Source organism: Oncorhynchus clarkii, chromosome 5 (assembly GCF_045791955.1).
Source record: "Oncorhynchus clarkii lewisi isolate Uvic-CL-2024 chromosome 5, UVic_Ocla_1.0, whole genome shotgun sequence".
Classification (NCBI taxonomy): Eukaryota; Metazoa; Chordata; class Actinopteri; order Salmoniformes; family Salmonidae; genus Oncorhynchus; species Oncorhynchus clarkii.
In genome coordinates, this window is record NC_092151.1 from 67,952,231 (window position 1) to 67,968,014 (window position 15,784).

Below are 15,784 nucleotides of genomic sequence, written 5' to 3' on the forward strand. Positions count from 1 at the left end.
AAATGTTCCATTTTGTCACACAACGCAATGCCACAGATGTCTCAAGTTGCAGGAGCATGCAATTGGCATGCTAACTGCAGGAATGTCCACCAGAGCTGTTGCCAGATAATTGAATGTTCATTTCTCTACCATAAGCCGCATCCAACGTTGTTGTAGAGATTTAGGCAGTACATCCAACCGGCCTCACAACCACAGACCACGTGTAACCACTCCAGCTGGACAGCTGATGAAATTGTGGGTTTGCACAACAAAACCAACCAAACTGTGGGTTTGCACCACACAACCAACCAAACTCATCTGTGTGGTCGTCCTCTTCACCAGGGTCTTGACATGATTGCAGTTTGGCGTCGTAACCGACTTCAGTGGGAAAATGCTCACCTTTGATGGCCACTGTCATGCTGGAGATGTGTGCTCTTGGGCAGATGATATGACGTTGTGTAGGCGAGCGGTTTGCAGATGTCACCATTGTGAAGAAGAATGCCCCATGGTGGTGGTGGGGTTATGGTATAAGCTACACACAACGAACACAATGGCATTTTATCGATGGCAATTTGCATGCACAGAGATACCGTGACGAGATCCTGAGGCCCATTGAGGTGCCATTCATCTGCCGCCATCACCTCATGTTTCAGCATGATAATGCACAGCCCCATGTCGGAAGGATCTGTAAACAATTCCTGGAAGCTGAAAATGTCCCGGTTCTTCCATGGCCTGCATTCTCACCAGACATTTCACCAATGGTGAAATACCAATGGGATACTCTGGATTGAAGTGTACCACGGCGTGTTCCAGTTCCCGTCAATATCCAGCAACTTCACACAGCCATTGAAGAGGAGTGGAACAACATTCCACAATCAACAGCCTGATCAACTACAGTGCCTTGCGAAACTATTCGGCCCCCTTGAACTTTGCGACCTTTTGCCACATTTCAGGCTTCAAACATAAAGATATAAAACTGTATTTTTTTGTGAAGAATCAACAACAAGTGGGACACAATCATGAAGTGGAACGACATTTATTGGATATTTCAAACTTTTTTAACAAATCAAAAACTGAAAAATTGGGCGTGCAAAATTATTCAGCCCCTTTACTTTCAGTGCAGAAAACTCTCTCCAAAAGTTCAGTGAGGATCTCTGAATGATCCAATGTTGACCTAAATGACTAATGATGATAAATACAATCCACCTGTGTGTAATCAAGTCTCCGTATAAATGCACCTGCACTGTGATAGTCTCAGAGGTCCGTTAAAAGCGCAGAGAGCATCATGAAGAACAAGGAACACACCAGGCAGATCCGAGATACTGTTGTGAAGAAGTTTAAAGCCGGATTTGGATACAAAAAGATTTCCCAAGCTTTAAACATCCCAAGGAGCACTGTGCAAGCGATAATATTGAAATGGAAGGAGTATCAGACCACTGCAAATCTACAAAGACCTGGCCGTCCCTCTAAACTTTCAGCTCATACAAGGAGAAGACTGATCAGAGATGCAGCCAAGAGGCCCATGATCACTCTGGATGAACTGCAGAGATCTACAGCTGAGGTGGGAGACTCTGTCCATAGGACAACAATCAGTCGTATATTGCACAAATCTGGCCTTTATGGAAGAGTGGCAAGAAGAAAGCCATTTCTTAAAGATATCCATAAAAAGTGTCGTTTAAAGTTTGCCACAAGCCACCTGGGAGACACACCAAACATGTGGAAGAAGGTGCTCTGGTCAGATGAAACCAAAATTGAACTTTTTGGCAACAATGCAAAACGTTATGTTTGGCGTAAAAGCAACACAGCTCATCACACTGAACACACCATCCCCACTGTCTAACATGGTGGTGGCAGCATCATGGTTTGGGCCTGCTTTTCTTCAGCAGGGACAGGGAAGATGGTTAAAATTGATGGGAAGATGGATGGAGCCAAATACAGGACCATTCTGGAAGAAAACCTGATGGAGTCTGCAAAAGACCTGAGACTGGGACGGAGATTTGTCTTCCAACAAGACAATGATCCAAAACATAAAGCAAAATCTACAATGGAATGGTTCAAAAATAAACATATCCAGGTGTTAGAATGGCCAAGTCAAAGTCCAGACCTGAATCCAATCGAGAATCTGTGGAAAGAACTGAAAACTGCTGTTCACAAATGCTCTCCATCCAACCTCACTGAGCTCGAGCTGTTTTGCAAGGAAGAATGGGGAAAAATTTCAGTCTCTCGATGTGCAAAACTGATAGAGACATACCCCAAGCGACTTACAGCTGTAATCACAGCAAAAGGTGGCGCTACAAAGTATTAACTTAAGGGGGCTGAATAATTTTGCACGCCCAATTTTTCAGTTTTTGATTTGTTAAAAAAGTTTGAAATATCCAATAAATGTCGTTCCACTTCATGATTGTGTCCCACTTGTTGTTGATTCTTCACAAAAAAATACAGTTTTATATCTTTATGTTTGAAGCCTGAAATGTGGCAAAAGGTCGCAAAGTTCAAGGGGGCCGAATACTTTCGCAAGACACTGTAGGACTAGTTTTACTGTGGATATAGATACTTTTGTACCTGTTTCCTCCAGCATCTTCACAAGGTCCTTTGCTGCTGTTCTGGGATTGTTTTGCACTTTTCGCACCAAAGTACGTTCATCTTTAGGAGACAGAACTTGTCTCCTTCCTGAGCGGTATGACGGCTGTGTGGTCCCATGGTGTTTATACTTGCGTACTATTGTTTGTACAGATGAATGTGGTACCTTCAGGCGTTTGGAAATTGCTCTCAAGGATGAACAAGACTTGTGGAGGTCTACAATTTGTTTTTGAGGTCTTGGCTGATATCTTGCGATTTTCCCATGATGTCAAGCAAAGAGGCATTGAGTTTGAAGGTAGGCCTTGAAATACATCCACAGGTACACCTCCAATTGATTCAAATTATGTCAATTAGCCTAACAAAAGCTTCTAAAGCCATGACATAATTTTCCAGATTTTTCCAAACTGTTTAAAGGCACAGTCAACTTAGTGTATGTAAACTTCTGACCCACTGGAATTGTGATACAGTGAACTTATAAGTAAAATAATCTCTCTGTAAACAACTGTTGAAAAAATGGCTTGTGTCATGCACAAAGTCGATGTCCTAACCGACTTGCCAAAACTATAGTTTGTCAACAAGAAATTTGTGGAGTGGTTGAAAAACGAGTTAATGACTCCAACCTAAGTGTATGTAAACTTCCAACTTCAACTGTACTTTCATTGATTAACATGTTTTATGTTTGTTTACAACAGATATTTTAGAAAGGATCTGTACCTTTGAAGCCACGGTGTGACCACAATAACATTTCATAAAAAGGTTCCAAGAAAGCTGTCCAGAGTTATACCTAGAAAGACACAGCAACAATTTGGCTGAGGCCTCTGAAGTTCACAACAAAGTGGGGGTTCGTCACACTATTTGCCAAACTGTACCATACCTAAACCACCCCAAGCTTAACAGTCCCAAAGTCGACATAATGTCTTCTCAGCAAATTGGGCTCATGGACACAATGTATTGAACCAAACAATGGAGTCTGGCTGACACAACTGAGGAGAATCTCTACAATGAAGACTGCTAACTGACATCCCTTTACATTCCTGCAGATCAGTGTTACATAGGACTTCTTTATGCAACACCAGGGCAACATTGATGGGGTGGGAACCACAAAAAATCTAAATTCATCATTAGGGGCAGAAGTGTCTCGTGGGTCTGTTCAACGACATCCATACCAACACATGCAGTCAGAGCCGGCCTTAACCCTTTGGGTGCCCAAATGGGGCCCCACCTTGTAAACCAAACATTGTAGCGGCCCTGCTCTTGACAGCGGAGATTTAAAATAAAAAAATTACAGCAAGTTTGCTGTAGTTCTACACATTTTGCCATGGGCGGAGAAAAGATTTAGCAATTTTATAATTCATTTCATGCAATTCTACTAATTTTGTCATGAGACGAAGAGACAAATTAGCAGTTTTACAGCTAATTTACTGCAATTGTACACCTTCTGCCATAGGGTGGAGAGAAATGTTTACAGGTTTTAGTATGATATCTGAGTGAGAATGACTAACAAAATCAATGGGAGCCCCACGCTCTGTGATTCGACCATGACAACTACAAGTTTAGATAGCTGGCTAGACTAACTTAACAATCTAAAAAACAAATCCTGAAATGGGCTAATTGAGTGACTGTCCGTGACTGACATAAGAGGAAAAACTGCTGATGCGCAAACAAATTTTGAAATTGCACCTTAAGTACTATTCTAACTCAACAGTAAGTTGAGACCGCAATTGAGTTCTCGCAACTGAGTTTCTATGTTTCCTAAATGAATCCACGGGCCTACAAAAGGGTGTACTGCCAGTTGCCCATCCCTGTGCTAGACCATGGTTGAAATCTCTCAAACTATGAGTCCACTAGGGATCATATGGAACAACAAGCCTGTATTTCCACTCATTCACAGGCTAATGACATGGGGATGACCATACCATCCATCCAACCTATGACCAGCACCAGCCTGTAACTTCCTGCTCACTAACACACAGTGATGAATGTCAGCGCAACACAGACAGTCTAGGGCCTAATAGTATCACACACAGTCATGAACATATTCAATTCACTTAGTTATAATGAAATGTATAAGCAATACCTGAAAAGTAATGCAGTATAAAGATACAGAAAGATGGATGCATTCCAGTAGCTTCTGTATTTCCATCTAAAAAGGTCCATAAAGCCCAGTTTCAAATCAGTTGCTACAATCAGTACACCACCTTTAATAAAATGTGATATTTCTTATTGAATAAAGAAAACCTGCTGACGCACATCAAAAATGTCAAGTGACTTGGCTGTTATGTTGGAAAGCAAGTTAAGTTGTTTATCAGACCAAAGATAGCAAACTTGTCCAGCAGAGAGTACAGATGTAAATCAGACAACTCAAGAAGACTTGTTCAAGAGACAGTGCTAAAGCAGGACAATGTAGTTTAACATTGGCCTATTGGCTACCTTGGCCATTTGAATGAACATAGCACACTTATAAAGACGGTTAACCATCAACTCAACAGGGGAATAATGTAGGTGGGTCTGAGAAATGGCATGATAATGTACACATAATGGAGGCCATTGTTTCCTGAAAGGTTGTACATAGTATACATCCAGATAATTAATGAATTGAAGTCAGCAACTCTCTGATGCTGATTTATTTGGAGGGAAACTTGAACACAAAACACACACACAAAGATAGAGTGACAAAACATAGCTTTTACCTGACTTCCTCCTGAATTCTTTCACCACTGTTATTTTCCATTGAATTAAAGTACTGGAGGCTGAGTAACAGAAAGGCAAACAAAGCACTACAGCAGTAAAACAAACTGCTCCAAAACACAACGAAGTCATGAGACAAAAGAGATAAGGTGGATCTTTAAAAAACCTGTCCAGTTTTACTGGATACAGCTCAATTACAAATCCTCTCTTATTTCAATCAGTCAAAATCGGAAATGATTCATAGTGATAGTATATCGCATTCAAAGACACACACAAAACCACAAACTCAGCATCTCTCTGTTTACTTCAACACATTATCACTTCACCACGCAGCAGTATCTACATAACTCTTACCCGTTTGATAGAGTTTCTGCTTCTCCTGACATTTTCATCTGGCAGACAGAGTACTAGAGGGAAGTAAAGACAGCAAACGCAGAAGATAATTGATTATCTCTGGCTCCGGCCTTTCCAGCAGCGCAGCCCGACACACTGTCTCCTTCTGGCAACAGCAGCAGCAGCAGGCAGTAGAGGGGAGGAAGATCGCAGCTCTTAATAAGATTGGGATGACTATCACACGTAGGGAAACTAAACATCTTCCACCCCCCAACTCTCTGCATCCAAACACACATGCATTCACACTCTATCGCTCTCACACACACAGTCCCTAAACTCTCTTCCTATCCCACCTCTTCCCATCATCACACTCACGCTACACACTGCAGTCGCCTCACTGATTGGCTGAGGCAGTGGCAGGGCTGGCCTAGCCGCACAGGACTCCAGTCAAATGATAAACAACAAAAATCATACACAAAAAAATGAACTATGCAGCACAGATAAGAGGTACCCTGGCTATTACATCAACCGAAGAGGACAGGCAACTGTACTCAGACTATCAAAAATAAAAAAAATATTCAGGTACTAATTCAGATCTCTGAATATATTGAATAGACGATTTCAAAATCCCTCAGTAAGATTCCGTACAGAGATGTAAAGTGACTTCATGCCAGTGAGAGGAAGAGTCCTGTAAAGAAGGAAGCCTTTACTGCAGTGACTCAGGCTAACTACTGCCGCAGCACAGACACACTGCCCACTATAACATAGCCAGTAGGACAGAGCCAGTAGGACAGAGCCAGTAGGACAGAGCCAGTAGGACAGAGCCAATAGGACAGAGCCAATAGGACAGAGCCAGTAGGACAGAGCCAGAGAACACTGTGTAGCGTTTAGGAGCTTAGGAGAGATTGAGAAATGAGTACCATTGAGACCCAGTAATTACACCACAGCCAATCGCTCTGAAAGTGAATGACCCATGAAAGGAGCCAGCCACTTGTCAGAATGAGCTCTCAGACAGCTGTCTACATTTAGGTCATAGAGGAGAAGTGATCTGAAACATGGTAAATCTGTAAATCTCAAGACACAGGAAAGAGGTCAGATCATGCACACACACTTACAGTGTTCTATTAGCTTTCTCTCTGACATCTGTTAAGCTGAATCAGTTGAAGTTTTTAAATCTATGAGCACTAGGACAGCATCCAGAGGTTCAATTTAGTCCAAAAACATTTTTGGGCTCCTGCTCTTTTTGCGTCAGTGGAATTGCTTTGTGTTATACATGATCATGGGAAAGCAATTTATTTCAGGGACAGCTCCACCTTCAATCATGTGATGTCAATAAAACTGTGTGGTCACAACAACAGCCTTCTTCCCACATGTGAGAAGCATTGGTGAGAGGTGAGAGGCATTGAAATGTAATGATATCTCTATGGATGAAAAGGTAGGCTCCTCTTACTCTTGGTCAATCCCTGCCTGGACCGGAGCTGAGATTTGTCATGTACTGTCATGTTGTGTCTTGTCTCTGTCCTTTCCCTTCACCCTGTCTCCCTCTGCTGGTCGTTGTTAGGTTACCTTTCCACCCCCTCTTTCCCCCAGCTGTGCCTTGTCTCCTCCTAACCACCTCGTCACCCCTTTTCCCACCTGTTCCCTTTTTCCCTCTGATTAGTCCCCTATATCTCTCTCTGTTTTTGTTCCTGTCCTTGTCGGATTCTTGTTTGTTGTGTTTCATGCCTGAACCAGACTGTCGTCATGTTTGCTGTAACCTTGTCTTGTCCTGTCGGAATCTGCCGGTCCGTCTGAGCCTACCTATGTTTGGTAATTAAAGAAGCTCTGTTTAAGTTAATTCGCTTTTGGGTCCTCATTCACGCACCGTAACAGAAGAATCCGACCAAGAATGGACCCAGCGACTTCGGATCCTCTCCACTCAGCCGTCGGGATCCAGGGAGCGATGCTAGGCAGACACGAGCAGGAAGTGTCTGCTGCTCGACATGCCGTTGAGACCCTGGCCACCCAAGTCTCCAACCTCACAGAACAGGTTCACCATCTCCGCCTCGATCCACCGGCCACTTCCAGGGCTTTCGAATCTCCGGAGCCCAGAATCAATAACCCGCCGTGTTACTCTGGGGAGCCCACTGAATGCCGCTCGTTCCTCACCCAGTGTGATATTGTGTTTTCTCTCCAGCCCAACACTTACTCCAGGAGCACTGCTCGTGTCGCCTACGTCATATCTCTCCTTATTGGACGGGCTCGTGAGTGGGGCACGGCAATCTGGGAGGCAAGGGCTGAGTGTACTAACCAGTATCAGGACTTTAAGGAGGAGATGATACGGGTTTTTGATCGATCTGTTTTTGGGGAGGAGGCTTCCAGGGCCCTGTCTTCCCTATGTCAAGGCAATCGATCCATAACAGACTACTCTATTGAGTTTCGCACTCTTGCTGTCTCCAGTGGCTGGAACGAGCCGGCCTTGCTCGCTCGTCTTCTGGAGGGTCTCCGCGCAGAGGTAAAGGATGAGATTCTCTCCCGGGAGGTTCCTTCCAGCGTGGATTCCTTGATTGAACTCGCTATTCGCATTGAGCGACGGGTTGATCTTCGTCACCGAGCTCGTGGAAAGGAGCTCGCGCTCTCCGTCGCCCCCCTCTCCGCATCACTACCATCTTCCTCTGCCGGCTCGGGTGCTGAGCCCATGCAGCTGGGAGGTATCCGCATCTCGACTAAGGAGAGGGAACGGAGAATCACCAACCGCCTCTGTCTCTATTGCGGTTCCGCTGGTCATTTTGTCACTTCATGTCCAGTAAAAGGCCAGAGCTCGTCAGTAAGCGGAGGGCTACTGGTGAGCGCTACTACTCCTGTCTCTCCTTCAAGATCCTGCACTACCTTGTCGGTCCATCTACGCTGGACCGGTTCGTCAGCTTCCTGCAGTGCCTTAATAGACTCTGGGGCGGAGGGCTGTTTTATGGACGAGACCTGGGCTCGGGAACATGACATTCCTCTCAGACAGTTAAAGGAGCCCACGGCCTTGTTCGCCCTGGATGGTAGTCCTCTCCCCAGGATTCAGCGTGAGACGCTACCTTTAACCCTCACTGTTTCTGGTAATCATAGTGAAACCATTTCTTTTTTAATTTTTCGTTCACCTTTTACACCTGTTGTTTTGGGCCATCCCTGGCTAGTTTGTCATAATCCTTCCATTAATTGGTCTAGTAATTCTATCCTCTCCTGGAACGTCTCTTGTCATGTGAAATGTTTAATGTCTGCTATCCCTCCTGTTTCCTCTGTCTCTTCTTCACAGGAGGAGCCTGGTGATTTGACAGGGGTGCCGGAGGAATATCACGATCTGCGCACGGTGTTCAGTCGGTCCAGGGCCACCTCTCTTCCTCCACACCGGTCGTATGATTGTAGTATTGATCTCCTTCCGGGAACCACCCCCCCCCGGGGTAGACTATACTCTCTGTCGGCTCCCGAACGTAAGGCTCTCGAAGATTATTTGTCTGTAGCTCTTGACGCCGGTACCATAGTCCCCTCCTCCTCTCCCGCCGGAGCGGGGTTTTTTTTTGTCAAGAAGAAGGACGGGTCTCTGCGCCCCTGCATAGATTATCGAGGGCTGAATGACATAACAGTGAAGAATCGTTATCCGCTTCCTCTTATGTCTTCAGCCTTCGAGATCCTGCAGGGAGCCAGGTTTTTCACTAAGTTGGACCTTCGTAACGCTTACCATCTCGTGCGCATCAGGGAGGGGGACGAGTGGAAGACGGCGTTTAACACTCCGTTAGGGCACTTTGAATACCGGGTTCTTCCTTTCGGCCTCGCTAACGCTCCAGCTGTCTTTCAGGCATTAGTCAATGATGTCCTGAGAGACATGCTGAACATCTTTGTTTTCGTTTACCTTGACGATATCCTGATTTTTTTCACCGTCACTCCAGATTCATGTTCAGCACGTTCGACGTGTCCTCCAGCGCCTTTTAGAGAATTGTCTTTTTGTGAAGGCTGAGAAGTGCACTTTTCATGCCTCCTCCGTCACATTTCTCGGTTCTGTTATTTCCGCTGAAGGCATTAAGATGGATCCCGCTAAGGTCCAAGCTGTCATTGATTGGCCCGTCCCTAAGTCACGCGTCGAGCTGCAGCGCTTTCTCGGCTTTGCGAACTTCTATCGTCGTTTCATCCGTAATTTCGGTCAGGTGGCAGCTCCTCTCACAGCCCTTACTTCTGTCAAGACGTGCTTTAAGTGGTCCGTTTCCGCCCAGGGAGCTTTTGATCTCCTCAAGAATCGTTTTACATCCGCTCCTATCCTTGTTACACCTGACGTCTCTAGACAGTTCGTTGTCGAGGTTGACGCGTCAGAGGTGGGCGTGGGAGCCATTCTTTCTCAGCGCTCCCTCTCTGACGACAAGGTCCACCCATGCGCGTATTTTTCTCATCGCCTGTCGCCGTCGGAACGTAACTATGATGTGGGTAACCGCGAACTGCTCGCCATCCGGTTAGCCCTAGGCGAATGGCGACAGTGGTTGGAGGGGGCGACCGTCCCTTTTGTCGTTTGGACTGACCATAGGAACCTTGAGTACATCCGTTCTGCCAAACGACTTAATGCGCGTCAGGCGCTGTTTTTCGCTCGTTTCGAGTTCGTGATTTCTTATCGTCCGGGCTCTAAGAACACCAAGCCTGATGCTTTATCTCGTCTCTTCAGTTCTTCAGTAGCCTCCACTGACCCCGAGGGGATTCTCCCTGAGGGGCGTGTTGTCGGGTTGACTGTCTGGGGAATTGAGAGGCAGGTAAAGCAAGCGCTCACTCACACTCCGTCGCCGCGCGCTTGTCCTAGGAACCTTCTTTTCGTTCCCGTTCCTACTCGTCTGGCCGTTCTTCAGTGGGCTCACTCTGCCAAGTTAGCCGGCCACCCTGGCGTTCGGGGTACGCTTGCTTCCATTCGCCAGCGTTTTTGGTGGCCCACCCGGGAGCATGACACGCGTCGTTTCGTGGCTGCTTGTTCGGTCTGCGCGCAGACTAAGTCCGGTAACTCTCCTCCTGCCGGCCGTCTCAGGCCGCTTCCTATTCCCTCTCGACCGTGGTCTCACATCGCCTTAGATTTTGTCACCGGACTGCCTTCGTCAGCGGGGAAGACTGTTATTCTTACGGTTGTCGATAGGTTCTCTAAGGCGGCTCATTTCATTCCCCTTGCTAAGCTTCCTTCTGCTAAAGAGACGGCACAAATCATCATCGAGAATGTTTTCAGAATTCATGGCCTTCCGTCAGACGTCGTTTCGGACAGAGGTCCGCAATTCACGTCTCAATTTTGGAGGGAGTTTTGCCGTTTGATTGGGGCTTCCGTCAGTCTCTCTTCCGGCTTTCACCCCCAGTCTAACGGTCAAGCAGAACGGGCCAATCAGACTATTGGTCGCATCTTACGCAGTCTTTCTTTTCGTAACCCTGCGTCTTGGTCAGAACAGCTCCCCTGGGCAGAATACGCCCACAACTCGCTTCCTTCGTCTGCGACCGGGCTATCTCCTTTTCAGAGTAGCCTCGGGTACCAGCCTCCGCTGTTCTCATCTCAGTTCGCCGAGTCCAGCGTCCCCTCCGCTCAGGCTTTTGTCCAACGTTGCGAGCGCACCTGGAAGAGGGTCAGGTCTGCACTTTGCCGTTATAGGACGCAGACTGTGAGGGCTGCTAATAAGCGTAGAACTAAGAGTCCTAGATATTGTCGCGGTCAGAGAGTTTGGCTCTCCACTCAGAACCTTCCCCTTAAGACGGCTTCTCGCAAGTTGACCCCGCGGTTCATTGGTCCGTTCCGTATTTCTCGGGTCATTAATCCTGTCGCAGTTCGACTTCTTCTTCCGCGATACCTTCGTCGCGTCCACCCGGTCTTCCATGTCTCCTGCATCAAGCCCGTCCTTCGCGCCCCCGCTCGTCTCCCCCCCCCCCCCCCCCCCCCCCCCCATCCTTGTCGAGGGCGCACCCATCTACAGGGTCCGTAGAATTTTGGACATGCGTCCTCGGGGCCGTGGTCACCAGTACCTCGTAGATTGGGAGGGGTACGGTCCTGAGGAGAGGAGTTGGGTTCCCTCTCGGGACGTGCTGGACCGTGCGCTGATCGAGGATTTCCTCCGTTGCCGCCAGGTTTCCTCCTCGAGTGCGCCAGGAGGCGCTCGGTGAGTGGGGGGGTACTGTCATGTACTGTCATGTTGTGTCTTGTCTCTGTCCTTTCCCTTCACCCTGTCTCCCTCTGCTGGTCGTTGTTAGGTTACCTTTCCACCCCCTCTTTCCCCCAGCTGTGCCTTGTCTCCTCCTAACCACCTCGTCACCCCTTTTCCCACCTGTTCCCTTTTTCCCTCTGATTAGTCCCCTATATCTCTCTCTGTTTTTGTTCCTGTCCTTGTCGGATTCTTGTTTGTTGTGTTTCATGCCTGAACCAGACTGTCGTCATGTTTGCTGTAACCTTGTCTTGTCCTGTCGGAATCTGCCGGTCCGTCTGAGCCTACCTATGTTTGGTAATTAAAGAAGCTCTGTTTAAGTTAATTCGCTTTTGGGTCCTCATTCACGCACCGTAACAAGATTGCCAGCTTTAATGGCATCCTTATCTGAATGATTGATAAATTGAACAGCAGGAAGGAGCGATGTCACTTACTTGAAATCTGTGACTTTGGGGTCAAGTTCTGGACTGTTTATGACAGACAACCTAGAAGCAAACCATGCTGTTATAAAATGTTTCTATTAATCAAATCCCATTCAATGCCTTGGCACAATGAGGATAAATATAGTTTTCACAGAAACTGTTCCATGTTTTTCATGTAAACTTACAGTGTTGGGCAGCCATTGGGGTCGGCTGAGATTTCGTTCACCTGCAGGGCGTCCCTAGGGTCACAGTACAACAGACAGAACAGTAAGTACTAGGGATGTGTCTCATTTACCAATGCTGAGATCACCAATGGTAATACAAGGCCTCTACTGTAGATGCTATTCTTTGGAGACATTTACCATTGTAGTTTATGTTTATATTTCAGTGAATTGGTTTCCCTAAGTAGCTTTATATTCAGCACAGTGTATTTTTCTTTATCAAAGCAAGTCACCTGAGAGGGGTTGGTAGCTGTTGCTTTCTTTTACATAGGCCTTACTCCAGAACAACTATCAGTTGAACAATTTGTGTAAATACTTTGTAACAAGCTAGTTACTAATTAGCCTGTTACTGTGCAGTTTAGTTCTTTACTTTTTGTATTTTTGAAGAAAAGAGTTGTATGAATTCCTTAACTGCCAATAAATATTTGTTAACATGATATTACAAAGGTTTTCCTTAACAGTAAACGTAATTTTACTTAACTGAACTTCCTTGACTGTACATTTATCTCCAGATGTAACCACTGGTGATGGCATGTAATGTTAAAGATCCACATGGTGGTCTTGTGATTAAAAATGTGCTTTACCTAGATTAGACTTTATAGAAATGTATCTTAGATTATACTTTAGAGAAGTTATTCCTATGTTTTTGAGTCTGAAAATCAACTGATTTGATGTGTAGAAAAAGTAATCTAAAGTGGCTTAATTTTCTTATTTACTTTGCAGAATTTAAATATATTACATTTCCTACTACATGCTGTCTCCATCTCAATGCTAATATAACAGCTGGCAATAACATTCCAATTTCTGTCAAATAAAAAAAGTATCATAATCAGAATGCGTACATAATCACTCAATATTTATCAAATCCGTCTGCCACGTCTTCAATAACCTGATAGGTAATCTAAAATCATCACACAAATCAATCATTAAACACTAGGCAGGTTTCCATTGACCTAGATTTATTCGACAAAAAGAAATGTCGCAAAAGAAATCCTTGCTAAATATGTATTGGAAACGGCAGATATAGAAGACATTTTCTAAAGATAACGTTTTTATCCGTTCGACAAATGATGGAAACTGTATTTTTCGAATAAATTATGCAGAATAAAGGTCTAATAATGTTTCTTAGCAGGACAACGATTGTCTTAATTTTGGTGAATCCCAAAATTGCTTCGCCATGCTTTTCTGGTTTGTTGGCGAATTTCACGATATAATTATTTCAGATCTACAGGAATGCAGGTTTCACCATGGCACTGATCGTGGCTATACATTGGCATGATAATTATTAGAGTATGGCATATCAGTAAAATGCTGGCTTTCGTGGGCTACCTGAGACATGAAACAGATTGGTTGGAGGACATACTGGCTGTCGCCAATATATTAATGCGCAATTTGCCTAAATGGGTAATGGAAACAGTTCAACCAATATATTTTTATTCGACACTGTAGGTTTGGGTGTCACGTCATTACGTCCAGACGTTTTTAATCGACAGAAGATAATTAAATCAAAACGCACCTTAGCAGGTAATTGTTGCATCGGTTTTCTATGCAAACTTTCTAAATGTCGACAAACATAACTGGACAAGTTCATGGAAACATAGCTACTGTTCTGACCACAAATACAACATGCTTAGACTACTGTAGACTGTAAATACAAATATTGCTGGGTTTATTCGTAAAAAACGTTGTCAAGGCTACTACAACTAGCCTACTGTATAGTTCCGTGGATTTTGCGACTCACCCTTTGCTGCCATTTTTCTTCACGCTGCGTCTCCAACTAGTGATAACACTCATTCCACTGCACTGAAATACTGTAAACTTGCAGAATATCCAGAAAAAGTGCGGCGCCTGATTATCCTTAAAATGACACACGGTTTTTACCTGTGCGCAGGTGATAATGTATCTGGCGAGTGTTTGAGAAAGTATGAGGAAGAGGTTGTGTCTTCTTGATAACTATATTCCTCTTTCCTGAGCTAGTTTTTTTTAAGTGGATGTACTCATCACTATTATAACCAGATCCCGTTTAAAGTGTAATGGAATGTGGGTCAGTAGTACTGCTACAAGGTCTTAGAGCGCTCCAATACAGCCCCACAGTGGTGGTGTCATGATACCCGTAAAACCTAGCGGTCAAATAGGGAAATGGTTCCAATCGTTTTTCCACCATTCATTTTTTCCCATAGGGGATATTAGAAACACTTAAAATAAGGGCTGTGTTTTGTGTAGGCTTACCCTGGCGTGACGTTTTGATAACCATGCAAATCTCTCTCGTACAAGTGGACTTTTATCAATATATTCGGGTCTATTTACTCTCAGATTCTGAAATGCTAATTAGCGTAAAAGTAGACATCAGGCAAAACAACAAATCACTACAAGCTCCTGAATGTCATCTGTAGCTGACACTTTTGCTAACGGGTATTGTGTAAAAGTAAAACTTGCACAAGATAGTTCACAGAATTGTCCATTTAAAGAAATGTAGCCAATTTTATTCCTTACTGCATTTAGCTAACAGATAGTTAATCCAGAGATATTTACCATTGCCTCGATTCGGCAGTCTCGTCCAGATCATCATGTCATTTGTAGTTCTTTATGATAGCCACATTAGCATTACATTGTTGGGGGTTAAATACAGGTGACTATATTGATAAATCAACTTGCCCTAGAGAGATTTACACAGTTATCAAACCTACATGAAACACAGGTTTTATTTGACGTGTTTCTAAAATACCCTACGTGAAAATTGAATGGTGGGGAAACGATTGGAACCATTTCCCTGTTTGACTGTTAGGTTAAGTGTGTTATGACTCCTACTGTGGTATTCTAGAGAGCAATAATGTATTTTTGGAGGCACTACCTCCGCTATAGTTCGTTGGACAAAGCCTATGGGGAAATAAGGTCTGTGGTAAACACCGGTTTAGGAGATCTTATATATATTCTGCTCTATGATAATCTTAATCAGCTAGTCACTTTTTGTGAATTTTGAAGCATTTCTGAAATACATTTAAAGAGCTACTGTCCTGTAGGTTGTTGCTCCAACCCTAATCTAGCCCCCCTGATTCTAATAATTAGCTGGTTGATAAACTGAATCAGGTTAGTTACAACTGGAGTTGGAGCAAAAACCTACAGGAGGGTAGCCCTCCAGGATCAGGTTTGGAGAAACCCAAGTCAGATGGGTGGCCTCCAAACAATGTAGACCTACCAATGTTCCAGCGTGTTGCAGCCCTAGGTCTTGGATTTCCAAGACTACTGCTAGTCGACAAAAACTCATTGGAAGTCAACTATGAAGTTGCTTGGCATTTAGCCATTATAAAATACATGAAGGCTTTCACATCTATTATTAAAAACAGTATATTGGTAATACGCTTTTCAGTTTTGATTGACACCATCCATCCTC

At 44.6% G+C, this 15,784-nt stretch overlaps 1 protein-coding gene across 1 annotated transcript in view; it reads right to left on the reverse strand.

Annotated features, from left to right (window-relative positions):
- The window catches only part of LOC139409269 (tetratricopeptide repeat protein 39A-like), a 37,241-nt gene extending 31,293 nt beyond the window's left edge, over positions 1–5,948 (reverse strand). The window contains exon 1 of the mRNA XM_071154166.1: positions 5,602–5,948. Coding sequence (XP_071010267.1) covers positions 5,602–5,639 — 38 coding nt within the window. The 5' untranslated portion in view covers positions 5,640–5,948. The remainder of the gene's footprint in view (positions 1–5,601) is intronic.
- Positions 5,949–15,784: the final 9,836 nt, after the last annotated feature.